The sequence below is a fragment of the Larus michahellis genome, chromosome 2 (assembly GCF_964199755.1).
Source record: "Larus michahellis chromosome 2, bLarMic1.1, whole genome shotgun sequence".
Taxonomy (NCBI): domain Eukaryota; kingdom Metazoa; phylum Chordata; class Aves; order Charadriiformes; family Laridae; genus Larus; species Larus michahellis.
Genome location: NC_133897.1, coordinates 55584153 through 55604688, shown reverse-complemented (window position 1 = coordinate 55604688; position 20536 = coordinate 55584153). Strand labels below are relative to the sequence as shown.

Here is a 20536-nt window from a genome sequence, read left to right as displayed (position 1 = left end):
TCAGGTAAAACAGACTTAAAAGAAAAATTACAGGTAAAACGTTACGTTTCCATTGTGGAAGCTAAAATGGTACAAAATAGATCATTCATTGATGTAATAATTTGTTATAAGAAATTAATTTTTAAAATCTTCTTATTCATCATACAGTCCATTTTCCCCATAAATATGTTGAATCAGACAAGTTTTTTCTAAGAAGGCCATGTAAGAATAAACTTGTCTCTTTTGAGGCCAAGTTGACAGTGTGAAACAGTCCCTGGAAATCAACGTGTCTTTTATTACCTTATTTTTTTCCTGTTAAGAGTAATTCCTCAGCAGCAGTCTTCAGTGTTCTGCTTCTCAGACAAGGATCAGAAGGGACTTCAGGACTTAAAGAGGACTATTTCCGTGTTGGTTTCTGCAAATCTCTTTGGCACTTGTTCTTGCACTGAGCTGCTTTGCTTTGCTTGGAAGGAATTGCTTCTGAAGCTCAGAAGCACAAGGCAGAAGTGTGATCAGTAGCTGTTAAACCTGAGGCAATGCAGGGTTAGAAAGTGGATATAGTTACTTGGGAAGAGAGAGGAGTAGTTTTCCCCGTGATGCTTTCCAGCGCTGTCCTGCCTGTGCGCGGCTGGGCAGGCTCAGCTCACGCAGCTGCAGTTCTCAAAGCTGGTATCAGGCTCAGCTATGACGGCCAGGATTCACTGTTGGAGGGTAAGAGAGCATAAAAATCAAGATTCACAGTCAAGGGAGAGCAACGCAAGAAGCATCCAGTACCCTATGTTTTGTCTCTTGTTTGCTTTTTCATTCTTTCTTTCTCTTTCTGTCGTCCTCTGTCTTTGCCTGGTTATAACAGTACCATGTTTATGGGTGGCGCTTGCTTTTGTACAAGCGATCTTTGCAGAATAATGGTCATAGAAGCATTAATTTCCTGGGGTAAATCATTGGGAAGATACATATGGATGAAGTAAATATATAAATGAAAAAAAAAATAATGCAAATTTAGGAAATTGTTTATACTGCATGCATGAAATGTGTATGGTTCTGATTCTGTCAATAAGCAGTTAGAAGTGAATTAATTTAAATATTTATTTTCTATTAGAACAATAATTATTTAAAGAAATTAAAATATTTAATCTTTAAAGCAAAAAGAAACCTCCCTAAGGCACTATAAGATTTTGTAGATCCTACTAATACATTTAGGCAATGTCTACAAGTTTCTAAAGGTGTTTGGCCAAATGAATGCAAGTAAGTAGCACATAAAGCCACATAGTTAAGTTCTTTGGCATTCTCTGGCTTTCTGATTTGAGATACGTTTGAGTAATAAAAAGGCCAACTTTCTTTCCTTATAAATGGCGTTTCTCATATTAGAATGCTAGGGTATGGAATGAGCATAAGAGAAATTTACATTTCTGCTGTTTATGTTGATTTAATCTGGTGACTAAGTGAACAATCTAGTTTAACAAAGTACAGTCTTCAACTTCCAGGAGAAATGTGTGCATGGAAGACACTTTTCAGGAGCAGACACGAAGTGATCCCTACACAAACTTATTTTTAGGAAGAAAGAATCCTTGATTATTTTGTATCAAATCTAGACTCTTGCTGTTTTAATGCTGGTATTATAATGGGATGTTCTTATTATGTTGTGTGGAATGTTGCAAAGTAAAAGACATATCCACTAGGTTCTTGCGTCACAACTGTGAAGATGTATTTTTAATGCTATTTCATAATATTTTGATAAGCCTCTTAAATTCACATTTCGGTTTTCATTTGAGACAAGTTTGTTTATGATTCTCAGGAGCTCCAGATGGATCAACAAGCTAAGAAACATCTCCAAGAGGAATTTGATGCTTCCTTAGAAGAAAAGGATCAACTTATCAGTGTCCTGCAAACTCAGGTAACGTACCTTACCCAACAGATGTACTTTATAACAGCTCTTCCTACTTTAAAAAAAAAAAAAAGTTATGTATTTCCTATAATGCATGTCCATGTTTTATAACTGCTGCAATATTGGAAAGCTGCTTGAGAATTTCTGATTATCTAGAAATTCAGTGCATCTTTGTGGTAGAGGATACCTTTGTAATATCTCACTCATGTTAAATATGATTGTTTGATCTGCACTTAAATACCTTTGTAATGTCTTTGTTATCGAGGACGTAATGTTATCAGATTGAGTTAAAATTGCTTTGGCAAAATTTATGTGTTTTGCTTAGTTGATCTTTCTTTCTCCACTCATAGTACCATTTTTGTTAATTGGAAACAATTCTGATTTAAAAAAAAATGCTAAAAAAACCTCAGATTTTTACTTTCTCTATTTGCTGATACAAATTTTGTTTAACACTAGTTTCGAAGATGAAAACATGATCTACTTAGTATCCTTGGGTTTTTTAACAAAAAGAACGTTTTGTTTAGGTGTCGTTGCTGAAGCAGAGGTTACAGAATGGTCAGATAAGCACTGAATTGCCTGATCCAAATACCCAATCTGAACCACAAGTTCAAAGTCCACCAAAAGAAATCGGTACAGAAAATACTGTGGAATCAGGAAGCAATGGTAGGTATTGCAACTTTTTCAAGAGATCTTAAATTTGGGGGAATAAGCCTGCTGTTATTTAGGGTGGAGTAACAGTACTTAGGGCTGAACATGTCATAATAAGGATATATTTTCTAGGAGGAGACGATTGTTTTGAAAACTGTATGGCAGCTAGAGGACAGGATAACTCCTCTAAGATACTAAAATTTCATAAGAATTCAAATCCTGATACATGTTGCCATTGTCAATAATGAAGATAGTATTGTAATTACTGCTTTTGTTGGTAGGCATTGTTATTATCTCCACTTAATATGATTAAGAGATTCTGTCCTCCATAAGCAAGGAACTATCCCTGGAGTTCAGAGAGGAGACCAGTTGCCAGTCTATTGTCTGGGGTTTTTTTTCTTTCTCAGGAAAAAGTCAAAGTAAAAGATCAATTTTTATATTCATGCTATTGAATAATCTAAGTGTTCCTCACATCAGGAGGTTTTTTGAGTTATGGGACTCCCAGTAATGTATATATTTGATTACCGAGCAAGGGACATAATAATGATGATAAATAATGAAAGTGTCATTCATAAAAGGTAGGGTTCAGACAGAGGTGAACATGCATCTTGACATGATCTTTGTTCAGCATCTGCCATGATTTTTTTATGTTAGGATGATATGAAGGGTTAGATCAGAGATTTTCTTATCCAACGCCATGTATTTTTTAGTGTTTAGGAAATAATTTAAGTATCCAGTCCCTAAGAATCAGGGTTCAAGATGTTTCCTGTGCTGGAATCTGCTTTGGGACTATAGCATGTAAGACTTATGGTTGTGAACTGAACCTCTGAATTTGTCCGATCCTGTTTTTAGGCCAAGTGCTGTTACAGCCTCCAGACCGTCAGAGCAGAACACGCAGTAAAATATTACCCAATGTGCTACTTGTACAGAGAGGAGTACAGCTCGGAAAGACACTAAATGTGGCCTTTATCCTGCCGAGTGTAGTATTGCCAACCTGGATATTTTAGAATTAATGTCATACCTAACCCTGGGAAAGCAGAAATCTGTGTGCTTGGGATTTGAGAGATTTGATTTGCTTTGCTTCGCGTTTTTTCCTGCTGGTGAATATTCTGTTTTCAGCAGCATGCAGGTTTTTATATCATGATGACTTTTTAATTGCATAGAAAACCTTGTTGAATAATAGTTTGGTTTTGAAGCTTGTATAGTAACTGGGGTTTTGTGAATTAATTTGGGGTGAAGGACTTTATTTACTATTCTGTGTATGTGTAGCGTATTTCTGGCAGTTACAGTAGTCACTAGTTGTGCAGATTTTGCACAACTTTCTTTAGAGACCTGTGAGTTGCCCCGAATGTGAATGATGAATGCAGATCTACATTTTGGAAGTGGTATGCGTATGATAATGTTGGTATGTTGTCTTGTAGAGGGTAATGAAGATTCTGTTAAAACACTGGAAACTCTTAATCAGAGAGTGAAGCGCCAGGAGAACTTGCTGCAACGTTGTAAGGAGATGATTCGGTCACATAAGGAGCGCTGCGCCCAATTAACCAACGAGAAAGAGGCGCTTCAAGAACAGTTAGAAGAGAGGCTTCAGGAACTGGAGAAAATGAAGGTATGGAAAAAGCTCTTAACTTTATTGGTAGCCGCTAAAACACGGTAAGAACTCCAGTAGTTCCAAAATTTATTAGTAGGGCAGACCATTAAACAAACCGTCCCTGTACTTTTTTGGAGTTAAAGGTGCAGAACCAACCTGGAATGAACACATTGAGCGATTACTCAAAAAGCTGTAAAGAAGGGTATGAAACTTTACTGTATGAATAACCATCAAAATAGTATCAGGAAAAAAATAGCTGTGGGAAGTTGAGGTGAGGAAAGGACTTGTCCGAGCAGAGAAGACAGGAGGTAAAGCGGGAGAAGTAGAGCAGAGCTAAACCTTTAAAACATAGTAGAAGCAGCGTCAATTATGTAAATGAACAGAAAACACAGAAAGGCAGGACAGTGGAGAGCACATCATAGTGAAGATAACGTAAGTGCAGTGCCAAAGCTAAATTAATATTTTGCTCAGTTTTCCTTTAAGGTCATTAATGCCGAGTGTGGGCCGAAAATAAGGTGGCTGATAGTAACGGAAACATGAAAATGTGAGAAATATAGCTGTACTCAACTTCAGTTCTGGAGATCAGATTCCCTTCTCTGTCTTTGTCTCTGAGCACTATCCCAGTTTGAAAGAGCTCTGAAAGACTTGAATATTTTAGGACCTTTTCCAGAACAAGGCCAGTAAATGAGTAATTACGTTGCATTACTGAGATCCTCTTGTAAGCCGAGATGCAGGTGCCTTAGGCATGTTTCTTGCCCATTTTACTGTAGCAACTCTGACATCCATGAGAGAACTGTGGTGGCTGTAACAAAGCCTTCAGATATATGAATTATTATGGAAGCCATGAGGCAGCCTAGCACTGGGAGATTTAAAAGTAATTTAAAGCTGCCTGCTTTAATTTCCCTGGGTTCTGTTCTGTGCTCTTTCTCCAAGGCATAGTGCAGGGTAAGAGCCAAACCCAAGCTGTTTGTCAGAAGAAGGTATTTTCTTACAGTTGGCAGTGTTTTAAACTTGTGGTCGGGGTCTTTTTTTAGGACCTTCATATGGCTGAGAAGACTAAACTGATCACACAGCTGCGGGATGCAAAGAATCTGATTGAGCAGCTAGAACAAGACAAGGTAAACAAAAAAAATTTCTTTAGACTGTGTAGTTTTTGAAGAAGATTGTTTAAAACTCAAAATATCCAGCTTCTTGGTATTAGAAGCTGTTCGTAGTTGTATGATGTAATTTGGTTTATATTTTAACGAGAAAATGACCTAAGCTACCTGAGAATTTTATTGTATAGATACTTTAGGGTATTTGTCTATTAGGTTATATGTAATACTGCAAGATATTGTTATTTAGGATGGAGCAATTATGCTGAATACATTCTTCAGTGCCAGCTTTAAGAAAAAAAAAACACAACAAAACAACAAAAAAACCCCCAAACGCTAATGAAAATGAGATACAACGTAAATGAATTAAAAAATGACCAATGAAGGAAAAGTAACTGTAGTTTCCTAGGAATATGAAGAGTTTCCCAGGTTTTTCTACCTTAAAGGTTGGGGGTGGTTTTGTCACAGTCTTGATACTTGGAATAACTTGGAGTTCTCTTCACCACTAGGCAAATTTTGGCTACTTCTCAAAATAATCCGTATTCTTACCTTCTGTTTGTTAACATTTTCTGTTTACTGACATAGAAAAATACCACAATCCCTGGTCTTGTAGTAACAGACTAAAGTTTATTCCTGACATGGATTATGTCCTGCTTGATGTAGTTTTAGCTGTATGTTTTATTTATTTGGTAGCTTTTTATCACAAGGACCTTTTCCATAGGGCATGGTAATTGCAGAGACAAAGCGACAAATGCATGAAACATTAGAAATGAAGGAGGAGGAGATAGCCCAACTGCGTGCTCGGATCAAACAAATAACTACAAAAGGCGAGGAATTAAAAGAACAGAAAGAAAAATCTGAAAGAGCTGGTAAGAAATCCTGGAGATTATTAACTTTCACATTTAAACATGAGAAAGCTTCAGCATGGTCTTTTTGCACTCTTTCATCAGTTGATGTTTGGAATGGGTATGAAGAGATGCTCTTTTTCTTCACGTTCTACATGTCACCCCTGCTAGCGTCATTACTAACTACACTTCTGGTCAGCAGAGCTCAGGGATGGTTTTGACTGGTTTGTCTCTGTTTTCAGTTCAACTGGAGTTAGGAGGGAAACTGCTGAAGGGCAGCTGTAGGAGAAAAGATTGAGTTTTGTGCTGGTATAACTTCGGGAGGGAAACTTGCAACTATCTATAAATTATTATTATAGTGCTACCAATATTTTACATAGAAAACATAGCAGTGAGTGTATAAGATCTTGGGAAGATGTAGAAACAAGAGGATGCGTTACAACCATAATAAGCATTTTCTTTCAGTAATCGTAGCAGAAGCATTTTTGATTTCTTTTTAGTGAAACAGCAGAGACGATTCCTTTCACTTCAGGCTTGAAACCTAGCAGTTGTTTACCTATTACATGCTGTAGTTTGCTTTTGATGGAAATTAGGTACCATTAATTATGCGTGCTTGCAGTTCTCCTTTTGCTTGAAACTAAATTAAAAGATCAGTCTGCCCCACCTTTGTTTCTTAAACAGTGAAATTGTTTCGCACTATATCTATCCAAATTCTTTTAAAAGAATTTAGCTTGCTCTCCTAGGCATCTAAAGGAGTTCACTCTTCTGGCGGAAGCTCAGATGTGGTTAGTTTGCATAAAACAATAGGCATATTTTCTTTATCTAAAAAGCAATGACAGGTTCACACAATACAGTTTATAGGGGTTTATATTAAGTCTACATTGATTTAGATCAGAACTTTCAGTTTTAAAGATTAGTTTGGGTAGATCATCCTGCTGTAATACAGAAAAGTAGCTTGAACACCCATCTTGTGAAAGTACCAAACGTTTTGATTAGGTGCCCTGCCCTTCTGCCATTTCAGGTTGCATGTGTCTTTTTAGCTCTGGAAATTCATATTTCAGAAGTCAGTCAGTCCTGCTAAAGTTGGATTTTGTTCAGTTCTTGGAGACTAGGAAGCTTTCCTTCATGATTGGAAAAAAAAAAAAGCTGAAGAATGTTTTAATACTTCTGTAGATATGAAGTTACTGTCATAGTTGTTTGAAACACAACATTTTTTGAAGCAGTAGAAACCTCTTAATTATGAACTAATACCTACATGCTGGTTAATACAGTAATTTCCTCAGATTTGCGAAGCCAGAAGCTGAAAATCGGTTAGAGATAATAATGCTCTGGAAAACTTAACTATTGTAGTGAGAAGTAATTTCAGTTATGAATAACATGTTGAGTACGCTGCGCTTTTCTAGGGAGAGATTTGTGTGCTAGATATTCTCTCTCTTAAATAAAATTTTAAAGTACTTTTGGTAACTTATGGTATATAGGCATTCACTGACCTTTGAGTGCATTTATTTTTGTACTCTGTTAAGCATGCATATATAAGTGTTGGAACCCTTGCAAAATTGGTTAATACTACTTCTAAGATTGTAAGGTGATCTTTATTAGGTTTTCCTATTACCTCATTGCCTTTATGCATTCCAAAAATGTTGTGATGTACAATGGAAGCATAGTTTAATACAGTTGAACTAAATTGTTCAGGCAGCTGAGAAGGCCACCATCAATACTGGAAGAGCCTGAAGTTACTTCTACATCACAACCTTTTGAGTTATACCAGTTTTAAGAATTTGGCAGTTTCATGTATTTGAGGTCAACATGTAAGTTATGTTTCCTGCATAGTTAATGTGAGATGACTTTAAATTCCAGACTTCTCTTTTTCTATATTGTGATTTAGTGAAGAATTGACTTCATGGAATGTTGTATTTGTAGAAATGTTAATTTCATTTCTTGTATGGCAACACAAAGATAAGCATAATACACTTGTACTTGAAATTTACTTTCATAGTATTGTATTGTAGGTTAAAAAGTGGTACGTTTTTCCATTTCATCTTTTTAACTTGCACAGAGTTACGTGTCTGGCTTTTTTCTTTGTAATTCAGTGTAATTCAGTAATTTCACCTTAGTGAAATGCTCCAGCATTTGATTTAATGGTAACGCATTTTTGTGTACTGAAATAGTGAAAAGATATTTATGCTTATTTTGTGCGTGTTGTGTAAACTGTAACTTGGTCTCCCCAGTTGAAGTGCATTTTTTTTGTAGTTAGAGGTACATTATATTGAAATCTCACAGAGCATCTTGTTTTTGTGCATCCACACATGCCAATAAGTGAATCATGGTGCCTTTCCCAAGCCTTGTATGAACAGGACTGGGGTAAGGGCTCTTTTTTCTTACATCACACATTGGGTGCTTGAAGTGGGCTCTAAAAAGTAAATTCTGTGCTTCTCAGGCACTTTTACTTGAAGTAACTGCAACTGATTATTTTTTTTTTTTTAATGCTTTGCAATGGACATAGATTATTTACATTTTACTTCAACAAAGTTATTTATAGTATTTAGAAATTTGCTGGTAAACTGAAGTTTGTTTCTCCTGAAACTACTTGGTACGAGTCCTTTCGGACTTCTCAGGATGCACATTGTTGACTTATTTATATTTTGTACAGTTAGCAAAAAAAAAAATAAGTCTTTAGAAAGCAAATTCATTTTGCTTTACTTTGCCATTCTTTGTAGGTGACATTTCTTTTGCAAGCTTAATTAACATATGCTTTGCACCGTTCTATCTACAGAGAAACAAAAAGCTTGGACTGTGCATTTAAAACCCTTCCTAGATGCACAAATCAACTATAGGAAATTAATTCAGCATTTGTCAAACTTGTGACAAGATGCTTGCTCTCACCCTTCAGTAAGAAAACATGTAAATCCCTCCTTTGACGTCCTGTTCAGTGATTTCTTCACAATTTTCAGCAGTAGATGGCACTACAGTTGAAGGTAACACGCCTGCAGTGCCGGGGGAGTGAGCAAGGAGCCTTGGCAGCACAGGCTGGTGTTATACCGGGTAGGAGAGGCAGGGCGAAGCGATCTGGTACTTTGGAGTAGTGTATGTAAAGCGGTCAAGTCTCTAGCACACATTTTATAAAAATCCGTTTTGCAACCTTGCACTACTTAAACTCTGCTCAGGCTCTTTTTGTGTAATTTATGCGCTGCACAGGAAAGTTTCCGGTTTGTCTGGCTGCGGCCCGTGAACAGGATTTTGCAAGACTCACCTGAGCCTCTGTTGGTGTGCTTGTCACTGTTTCTGATTTGCCACTGTGCCTTTGTGAGACTTCACTTAACCAGTACCTTGGTGAAAAGGTCTTCCCTCAACAGTACCTCTGCTGGTTGGGGAGGAACACAGGCAGTGCCTTTACTCGTTACATTCCGAATGAATGTATTTCGGTAAAAGCACAGACTTTTATTCCAGGCTTTTGTCCACAGTAGAATTAAAATCTCCCATAGATTAAAAAATAATAACAGTTTAGACCATGTTCTGTCTACTTGATGATAGTTTAGCCCTCTGCTGGTTTGAAACCCGGTTGTGTCATGCTACACTAGAATTAACTACTTTGAATAACAATGTTCTGTTTTGCTTAAGTGCTAAAAGTGCCTGAGATGCGTATAATTTAACTTTTAGAGAGCTAAGTGTGTTTCTGTGAAGTGTTGCTTCTTTGTGCTTTCATACCCCCTTGGCGTTTTATCCATCAGCTTCTGTCTAGCTTTTGTATTAGCATCCTGCCTGCGGCTATGGTGATGCAGCTCTCCTACTGCATGTCGCTCAGCTATTACATATCCGTAGTCAATCCTAGTGTGACCCTGGATCTTCTCTTCGGCGGATTCATGGGCTGTGGCAAACGCATCCTCTTTCCTTTTGCAGAAGTAACAGGTTTCTCAAATGAAGTATATGTTGCTCAGAACAAGAATCAGAAAACCTGTATGGCAAAGGGAAATAACTGAATGTTTTACTTGCAGGCTTCATTTTCAAGCTATACTTTGTAAAGCTCTGTAGGGTTGGTCGTCTTTTTTGGGGGTTTTATTTTGTTTTTTTTTTTTTTTAAAAAAAAAAGGCCATTTATGATGCTGTAATACTGAAAGACTTGGCCAATTTTGCTGGCTGCACATGCTTTTGTTAGGGCTGAGAGGAGCGTCAGGGAAGTCAGTGCCACGCTCCAAAGGCATTCGCTCAGGCTGTGTCCATAACAGAGTTGCGCCCGGGGTGACGAGGCGGGAGGACTCGAGTCCTGCAGGTCCCGGGTGGCAAACGCTTTGATGGGAACTGCGAAGAACTGTGCTTGGAAAGTAAGGAGCTATAAGCCACGTGCATGCTTGCATTATGTTTTAGACTGTTTTGCTGTTTGAAATAATCTTTAGCACTCTCAATTTTGATGAGTTTTAGTATTTATTATTTAAGTAGAACCAGGAGGGGAAAAGTAGATACAATGAAGTGCTTTGGTATTGCCAGGGTCAATGACAATCCTGTTTTGTCATAAAACATGATTGTTGCTGTGAGCAGTCAGAAAAAGGTTTCCTCAGAAAACAGAAGAAAATTCTGGAAAAGATCAGAATTTGGGTGAATGCAATTTGAAGTTACTTTAAACATATTTGCAGCATTGCCACAAAAGTATAGATTGTGGTTAAAAGTTTGAGTTTTGAATGCTATCGGAAGATGTGGAATGGAAATTATTATTCGCTTCTCAAACTCATGCCTGCATGTTATTAAAGATAGTTTTAAAAAACCAAGGATTACAAGAACTGCTGTGAATGCCTACTAAGTAATTAGAGATGAGTGTGTCTATTATGATTTTCTTTTTGGGATAGAACTCGGTGGAAAGAAAGCTTAGCATAATAAATAACACTTAAAAAATTATTTTGTTCCGTCTGCTCCCAGGATACTATCCAAGTGGTCCAGGGTATAGTAGAATAATATACTTTCAGGTTTTTTGTGTTGTGATAAATTACAGTCTTGATATTAGCACTGCGATTTTGTATTTTACAGAGTTGTTTTGCCAAAGTTCTTTTATGCAAAAACTTAACCATAGTAGACTGTTCTGAGACTCAATTTTCCTTTGATATGCAGAAGACATTTTCCACACTCATGATCAATTCAGGAAAAGAGATTTTCCTAACAGTGATCAAATTCTAGTCTTGTGTAATTCTATATAGATTCTGCCATCAGTTTTAGTGAGAAGCTCAGATACTGGTATTGAATAATAACAATAAACAGCTCACAACACAGGCACTGTATTTTTTTAATATCTAAATCATCATCTATGAAGTGAATAAAATATATTAGAATACTTCTCCTTAGCATAGGAAGAAGCTGTGGAATTATTGCTTCCTATTTGTAAATTAGAAAGCGTTTCAGCAGACGTGTGCATCTTATGCAAATATAAATAAATGTCATCACTGCAGCTTGAGTGTTCTTCTGAAACATCTTCTAGATATTCAAGTTTTGCGGCAGCAAATCTTAATATTTTTTTCTTATGTTTTAGTTGCAAAGTTTAGAAGTGCCGAACAGTCTTCATAACATACAAGCGTTTTTCCAGTGTCTCTGAATTCCATTGATAGTAACTTACATTAAAAGTAAATAGCGAAATTAGCAAAGCCATCTGTATGGACTCCACCAAACCCACAGTTTAAAGAGAAGGTTCTTTAGGTTGTACAGTTTGAAATGAACAACTCTTAGGTAAATAAAATGCCTGGTATTATACTTCAGTGTTCTATTCAGGAAGAACTCTTTCATGATTCAGTAGAAACTGACTTGCATAGCACTCATTCCTGGTTTATGCTTCCATCTGCTTGTTTTAGTGGAAGAACAACTTGTGAAATGCCTTTTCTTCATGCAGATTTTTTTTCCTCTTCAAAGTTATTCAGCACACATACCCGGAAGAAGAGCCATAGTTTGTTTATTTTATAGTTTTATAGATTTATATATTTTTATAGTGATTTTAGGGGAAGAAATAAAAGCTACAGAATGTATTAGAAGACATTCACAGCTATTTGTCAGTTCTCTTTCCTTTCTAGATAATAAACCCATGTGAATTCTTGATGGATTCCGAAGTTCATTCTTCTGTTAACATGTGTAATTTACAGTTACTGAGAACTCTGTTCTTCTGTCAAGGGACATAGATATTTCTTGACTATCGTATACTTTTCTTTTTTTTTTTCTTTTTTTTTTTTTCTTTGCAGCTTTTGAAGAGCTTGAGAGGGCTCTGAGTATTGCCCAAAAGACAGAGGAAGCCCGGAAAAAACTGCAGGCAGAAATGGATGAGAAAATCAAAGCAGTAGAAAAGGCAAGTGAGGAAGAGAGGGTAAATCTTCAACGGGAGTTAACCAGAGTGAAACAAGAGGTGGTTGAGATTATGAAGGTAAAAGCTGAAACTCACCCTGTATTATTGGCTTTAATCTAACCATTAAATTACAATTAAACTGTAGTTGTAAAATACATTAGTATATCAGAACTTCGTTATAAAATTTTTGTTATTTAATAAATTCTATAAAAATTAATTTCTGGGATTCAAGATTTACTTAAGATAAAATAGAAAACTCCCCATATAGATTCCCCCCCCCCCCCCCCAAACAGTTTAAAATCAGTATGTTAAAAGCATGTAAGAATGAACAGTATTACTCTTTGTTTCACAGTATTTAATAAAATTATTTACTAGAAGTACAGTTGAGACTTTAAAAGGAGTCAGGAAGAAGAAATTAATGTCATCCAGCTCACACATCACCAGGATTTTGGGGTTTAATACCATGATTATCCTAGTCCAGTAGGTAAAAACATATAAGAACTTGTTGCCAAACTATTTGCCAGTTAAGAACTGCTAAAATTTGCTTCATCTGGCATATTCAGGTAGGAATTGGAGGAGTACTGCACATGCCTTGCAAAATCAGTAAGTTTGAACACCTTTAAATTGCAGTTCTTGTGTTGACATTTGTTATGTTATTAATTTTTCCAGGAGAATACACTGATGCTTTAGGGGGGGATAACTGACTTGCATTGCATTATTTAAAATAAAGTACGTGTGTAGGTTGTAGATAGCTGTCTACATAGAGTATCATCATTTGGCTTTCTGGCTCATGAAATAACAAGAATACAGGGAAAGCTACAGACAGAAGTTCTTTTTCCAATTTATTATCACATTGGATGTGAAAATGAGAACAGTAAGTTCACCTTGTTAGAAAAGTCTTTAGAAAATATAGTATTTCTGTTAGTACAACTGTGAAAAACTTGAGAAGGAAGAAGGATGACTTCAGGCTTGAAAATAAGAACTGTCAGGTCTTAACTTTAAGCGCTCCAAGTGACTGTTACTCATTCAATCGCAGCAAAGAGATGGTTTTGGTTTCCTCTCTGTGATGCGCTGCTTTTCTTATTAAGAAATAATGCAAAGTGTTTTGTTATTTAATATTTTGAAATTATTTTTTCTGACTTTGATTCACAGAAGTCTTCAGAGGAACGTGTTGCTGAACTAGAAAAATTCCATAAAAAAGAAATGGCTACCAAAGATCAGGAGCTAAATGAGAGATTACAAGCCCAAGAAAAAGCATTCCAGGAGAAGATGAAGGCAGCTCTTGTAAGTACCCCTAAAATTTGTAGAAAGACATTTCTCTAAGTGTGAGGTGGCACTAGGAGTCTTAATCTGATACAGTGAGAGTCCTTCTGCGCTCAAAGGTGTGAGTGTCCTCCAAAAGTCAAAGAGCTGAGTAATGATGACTAATCGCTATCACTGCTCACTAACAGCTGCATCTTGTGGGCAAGAGTTCTTTTATTTGAAAACTCCTTTTGTTAGACTACTTGTTTTTTTTTAATTTCTTCCTCTGGATCATTGGCGATAAGCCACAGCAGTGAGAGTAAGAGAGGAACAAAGAAAGAAGCTGTTACTTGAAAAGTGTTGGTATCGTTATGTCTGGTTGTGTTATGTGGGCAGGGTTAACTATTCATAGTGTTTGCCCTCAGAAAAATATTTTCTTCCAGGTCAGGCTGGGAGGAATCATTGGGATTCTTTGCTCTTTTTCATAAGGTGTAATCCACTTTAGATCATCGTGTAATTTTACCTAACAAATGATAGATTCTCTTTTGTACTCGTCTGTGCCGGTTGGTGACTAGGACTGAGGGAATTTGACAGCCTCTTCCTGACTATATTTTTCTACCTGTTTCTCAGGTTATTTTTTTTTTTTTTAATTATAAGGAATAGAAGCTTAAAAATACATTAGCAGTGGAATCTAGTGAGGACAGACCTTTATTCCTCTAAGGTGTTACTCTCAATTAATCGCAATAAACAAAGCAAAATGAAAGGCTAGATTGCATTATGATTTTCACACAAAGAGAAGTAGACGACAAATGATTCCCAAGAAAAGAAAATGGAAGTGATTTATAACAATTTGTTTTCACAGATGAAATACAAACTCTGTGTGTGTGTCTGTGTAGCAAATGCAGGTGGTTAGTGTATGACTCCTATTAACTGGTTTGTAAATATCCTATTATACTGTTTTTAAAGGTGTGATGACTGTATTTATAGTTTATTGTTTTAATCAAAATTTTTGATACAGGAAAAAAATCAGAGTGAGTGTTTAAAAACCCTTCAAGAACAAGAGCAGCAAGAATCCCTAGCCTTAGAAGAATTAGAGCTGCAGAAGAAAGCGATACAATCAGAGTGTGACAAGAAAGTTCAGAAGATGCATCAAGAAGTAGAGACTTTTAGAACTGTGAGTAAAAATTTCAAAAGGGTAAATGTTTACAAGAATTCCTTTCGGTGTATATTTAACTGTGACAGGTTTACAAATACTGTGAATTTATTGTGATTGGATTGTTTTAATCTCACAGTGCTTCTTAGAGTGACAGACATTTAATGTATTGTCGTGGTATGCTGCAGCCCCTAGTTTTTACAAGATCAGATGTGAAAATACAGAAATACATTCACTTCATGTCATGGGATATGAATTTGTATCCGTCTACGTAATTTTTATGTATGTTATACAGGAGAGTTAAACTTTTAAACTGTTTAATTTCTGGGTAATGCTACCATACAAACACTTAGAAGGATACTTAAATTTTTGAAGTCCTTTGCTTTATGTAATGGGTAAGACTGCATGCAAGTTTGTACATCATGCCATTATTCCCAAATATTAGTTTGGAAGTTTGCCTATAGAAGCATTTTAACTTTACAGCAGCATTTCCATGAGAGGTAGAATTAAGATAAATCAGTAGATAAGTACAAAGCTCCATAATACTTGTGTAGACTCCTGATACGTTTCATCCTGTGTATTGGTACTGTAGCTTAATAGGAAAATGTGAACCTATCTCTCATAAATATAATGTGAATTATTTTATTTGAATTATTTCAATTCCTTCCAAATTTTTATTCTATCTATTTTCATTGCAGTGAAATAGAAACTTTTTTATTAAATAACTAACTTACCATAATGGAAGCAAAGTTGAGAACAAAATAGATGAATGAAAGGGTTATATATAAAAAGTTGATATTGACTTAAAATAATGGAATAAGTGACTTGTAGTTACATGAACCTGGTGAGATTTTTGCCTTTTGAATACTCTCATTCTTTTAAAACTGTATTCTCTAACAGAGGATTCTTGAACTGGAAAGCTCTCTTGCAAAGTATTCACAAGATGACAGAAAGCAATCAGAGGAATTAAGTACTCTGATGGAGTCTGAAAAAAAGCAGCACAATAAGGAAATCAATGATATAGTTGAAAAACACAAGAAAGAATTGGAGAACATGAAACAGCAGCAGGAAGAGCTTTGGACAGAAAAACTTCAAATGTTAAAGCAACAACAAGTAACCGAAATAGAAAAAATGAGAGAGAAACAGGAACAAGAGATAGATACAATTTTGAAAGAGAAAGAAACAGTTTTCCGTGCGCACATAGAAGAGATGAATGAAAAAACATTAGAAAAACTTGATGTGAAACAAACAGAATTAGAAGCACTGTCTTCTGAGCTGTCGGAAGCACTAAAAATACGTCATGATTTAGAGCAAGAGCTCTCAGAATTGAATAGTAAAATGTGTGAAGCAAAGAAAGAATTGGAAGGCAAGTTGGAAGAAGAGACAAAACGGCACAATGAACAGATTGAAATGATGTTAAAAGAACACGAAATGTCTATTCAAGGTGTTGAGAAGGTACACAAAGAAGAACTCAACAAACTCAAGCAGTCATTGGAGGAGAAGGACAGACATCTGGAGGAACTAAAAGCACATGAAGAGAAACTAAAGGAATCTGCAGAAAGATCTGAAGCTGAACTTTCTCAAGTGTCTGCAAAGCTAGAGGAGCTTTCAGAGTCTCATCAGAGTACTTCTAGTGAGCAGGCAAAGATTTATGAAGAGGAATTAGCAAAGCTGCAGCAAAAACTGACAGATCTTGAAGGTGAAAAATTGCAACTTAGTGAGCAGCTAGAAAGAACTGAATCCCAGCTGAATGAAGTCAAGAATGAGTTAGAGGCATATGTCTCTCAGGTGCATGAACTGAAGCAGCGTTTGCAAGAAGAAAGCAATGAAAATACACAAAAAGTAACCTCTGTAACACAACAATATGAATGTCAACTGAAGGATATACAAAGAGAGGCTGAAGAGACAAAGAGAAGTCTAACTGACAAGGAAAACGAAATTGAACATATGAAGAAGTTACAGAACAAGCAAGTCGAAGAGCTTAAACAGCAGCTGTTAGCTGGAGAGGAGAGAATTAGTGCTTTACAAGGAGAATATGAAAGTAAACTAAAACGTCAGGAGAACAAAATGGAGAAAATTAAACAGAAATCAAAAGATATGCAGGAAGCTTTCAAAAAGAAACTTGCTGAGCAGGAAGCTAAACTCAAAAAAGAGCTTGAAAACAAGCAGTTGGAGTTTAGTCAGAAAGAGAGCGAATTCAATGCTAAAATGTTGGAAATGGCACATGCCAGCTCAGCTGGAATCAATGATGCCGTGTCAAAACTGGAATCTAATCAGAAAGAGCAACTAGAGAGTCTTGCAGAGGCTCATAGGAGGCAGTTGGAAGAAATTACCCAGAGTTGGGAGAAGAAACTCAATCAGCAGGTTGAAGAACTTCAGGAAAAACATGAAATGGAACTGCAAGAGAAAGAGCAGGAGGTTGGAGACCTGAAACAGAAACTTGCCACCTTCAGTGCTGAGAAGGAGGACTCCAGAACAGAAATAACCCGACTGAAGGAAGAACAGGTGAAAAGGGAGGAGTCCCTGAAAGAACTGCAAGAGCAACTAAAGCAGTCAGTAGCTAAGGTGAATGCTTTGTCTGATACGGAAAGTGACCTGAAAACACAGTTGAAAAAATTGGAAAGTGATCTTAATCAGTCCCTGAAAGAGCAGTCAGAACTTCAGGAACAGGTCAGTAAACAGAAAGCAGTTGAAGAAAACGACAAAGCCAAAATTACTGAGCTGGCTGATATGCTGAAAACACTTGAGGAGAAACTCCAAACTGTGCAGTCTTCTCAGAATAAAGATCATGAAAATTATAAGAAAAAAATAGAGGCAATTCAGCTAAAAGAAATTGAGTTTAAGAAGCGGTCAGAAGAACTTGAAGCCCAGTTAGATGCTTATTGGAAGAATGCTGAAGCTTTATTGCAAACAAAAAGCAATGAATTAATGGAAAAATGTAATGAAAAAATTGCCATAGTAACATGCAAAATTGCGGATTGCGAGCGCCGAACTGCAAAAGTTAAAGAAGCAGTAATAATTAAAGTGAGTAAGATTCCTGAACTAGAAGCTCAACTTAGAGAAATAACTGAGCATCATTCTGCTGCAAGTACTTCTTTGCAAAAGTCAATGCAACAGCTGCAAGAGAAGGACGATTTAATTATGTCCATGAGAGCTGACATTGAAGGACTTGTAACAGAAAAGGAACAACTGCAAAAAGAAGGAGGGCATCAGCAGCAAGCAGCATCAGAAAAAGAAACTTGCATAACACAGCTGAGGAAAGAGTTATCTGAAAATATCAATGCTGTCACCTCGATGAAGGAGGAACTCCAGGAAAAAGAATCTGAGATCTCTGCTCTTAAGAAAACAATTGATGACCTTAATGTTAGACTTGAAAGCACAATAAGTTTAACGGAGAAGGAAGCAGCCATGTCTCTGTTAAGCAAGCAACATCAAGAGGATCGGTTGCAGTTGTTAAACCAGGTACAGGAGTTGTCATCCAGAGTTGAGGCGCTGAGTCAAGAAAAAGCATCAGCTCTTGAGCAGGTAGATCATTGCACGGCCAAGCTGTCAGAGTGGAAGACGAAAGCACAAACCAGGTTTACACAAAATCATGATACTATTAAAGATTTGCAGAGCAAACTTGAATTAAGCAATACTGAAGCCAATAAAAAAGATGAAGAGCTAAATAAACTGAAAGAGCAGCTGGCTAAACAAAGCAAGAATCTGGATAGTTTAAAAAGTGAATTGGAACAAAAGCAAAACAGGAGGGAAAAGCAAGAAAGTGAGTTAAGTGCAAAGTTAAAAAACCAAGCAGCAAGAATTGCCGAACTAGAAGAACACGTTGCTCAGAAAACTTCAGAAAATGATTCCTTGATGGAGGAACTTAAAAAATATAATGAACAAAAAGACACAGAGCAGAAAGAGATAGCTTGGCAACTCCAGCAGGCAGAGAAGGTGGCTTTTGAAAAGGACAATAGATTTAAGGAGGCTGAAGAAAAAGTGCTCAATCTTGAGAGGCAAATAGATTCACTGAAAGCTGAATTTGAAGCAAAGGAGAAAGAATTTGATCAAATGAAATCAGCAATGCTTAAAAGCAAAGAGAAAGAACTGAAAGAATTAGAAGAGAGACTAAATGCAGAAAACAGCACTAAGCTGGCAGATCTGAAAAAGAAGGCAGAGCAAAAAATCGGTTCTATTAAAAAGCAATTGATGTCTCAGATGGAAGAAAAGGAACAGGAATATAAGCAAGATAGAGAAAATCGGTTAAGAGACTTGGAACAAAAAGTACAGGAGAGAGACGCCAAGATCGAGTCCTTAGAAGAAAAAATTAAGTCAACAAGAGATTCCACAGAATTAGAGAAAGAAATGCTGCAAAAAGTAGAGAGTGTAAAAGCTGCTGTAGAACAAGAAAAAAATAAAATGCTTGAGAGTGTCCAACAGACATATGAAAAGAAAATACACATGTTACAGAAGGGCTTAACAGAAAAAGATGAATTGTTGCACAAGTATGAAAAGGAACAACAAGAGAGTAATGACACTCATCTAGAACTGCAAAACAAACAGGAAGAACTCCTTAAAAAATTAGAATGTGTTGAGAAGAGCCATCAGGAGGAGCAGAGTAGGACTGAAAGCCTCAGGAAAGAACTTGAGGAGCAAACCAAAAAATACTCGCTGTTAGCGGATGAGCATGCTCGTTGTGGTGATGATTTAGCAAGCAGTAGAGAAGAGTTAAAAGCTAAAGAACGAAAACATCTTGATATGGAGAACGTAATTGGAGATTTCCAGAAAAAATTGCAGGAGAAGGAGGCAGTCAGTCAGTCCTTAGAACAGAAGATAAAAGAGTTGGAAAATAATCTGGTGAAGGAAAATGAAGCGCGTAAGATTGAAATGGAAGATAGGAGTTTGAGATACGAAGAAAAGCTAAAAAGTTTACAGCAACAGTTGGAAGAAAAAAATGACAGTCTGAAAGCTTTTGAGGAAAATGCTGAAGAAAAGGCTAAATCTGGTTCGGAGCTGCAGAATTTACTAGGTGATATGCAGAACCAGCAGAAGGACTTGCAGGCTAAACTGGAAGAGACTGAAAGGGAGAAACAGAAACTACGCAAAGAAGTGAGTAATCTTCAAAAAGACTTACGTACTCTGCGAAAGGAACATCAGCAGGAGCTTGACATAGTAAAGAAGGAGTCCTTAGAAGAAATGGAGCAGAAAATCAGGTAAATTCTTTTTCCTAGTCTTGTTGCCATTTCATTGCTGTATCTTTAACTACTAAAACCTCAAGAACTTTTTAAAGCTCAATTTGTAACAATGAAATAATGACTGGTATTTTTCTAAATAGACTTATAGAAACATCAAGAAAAGAGCTAATCGAAAGTAGGACTTCATGAATGCCATTTGAGTCATCAGTTTAAAAAGTGGTTTGTCTTTTGGCAAAGTAATGCTGCTTTTCATTTGTTTTAGAGATGGTCATTTTCAGCATTGCCAGAATGTAAAATATAATTCTGTTTTCCTTAAACAGGAAACAAAGCTTATTAAAACATTAGTACTGAGAGCTTCATGTTCAAATGATATCAAGAATTGTTCATGCGTACGGCACAAAAATGTGGTATACTGCTCAGCACTCTAATAGCTTCTCAAGCAAGCAATTCCCTAAAAATTCTGCACATTCTTTACTGCTGGTTCTTCTTCTTCCTCAGAGAAAACTCTGGCTTCTGCAAGGATTCAATTCTGGGTTGTTTTTTTAAAAGAAATACCTATGCCTTGCAGGTCAATTCAGTGGGAGAGGAACAAAAAGCCTCCCTGAATCCCAC

At 36.6% G+C, this 20536-nt stretch overlaps 1 protein-coding gene across 5 annotated transcripts in view; it reads left to right on the top strand.

Moving 5' to 3' along the window:
• The window catches only part of GOLGA4 (golgin A4), a 71771-nt gene that overhangs the window by 28234 nt on the left and 23001 nt on the right, over positions 1 to 20536 (top strand). For 3 of the 5 annotated variants that reach the window (XM_074575535.1, XM_074575533.1, XM_074575532.1), the window contains 9 exons: positions 1775 to 1873; positions 2389 to 2527; positions 3934 to 4121; positions 5138 to 5221; positions 5919 to 6066; positions 12252 to 12430; positions 13505 to 13636; positions 14613 to 14768; positions 15648 to 19942. In XM_074575535.1, coding sequence (XP_074431636.1) covers positions 1775 to 1873; positions 2389 to 2527; positions 3934 to 4121; positions 5138 to 5221; positions 5919 to 6066; positions 12252 to 12430; positions 13505 to 13636; positions 14613 to 14768; positions 15648 to 19942 — 5420 coding nt within the window. The remainder of the gene's footprint in view (positions 1 to 1774; positions 1874 to 2388; positions 2528 to 3933; positions 4122 to 5137; positions 5222 to 5918; positions 6067 to 12251; positions 12431 to 13504; positions 13637 to 14612; positions 14769 to 15647; positions 19943 to 20536) is intronic. The other 2 variants (XM_074575534.1, XM_074575536.1) reach the window with 1 other exon arrangement.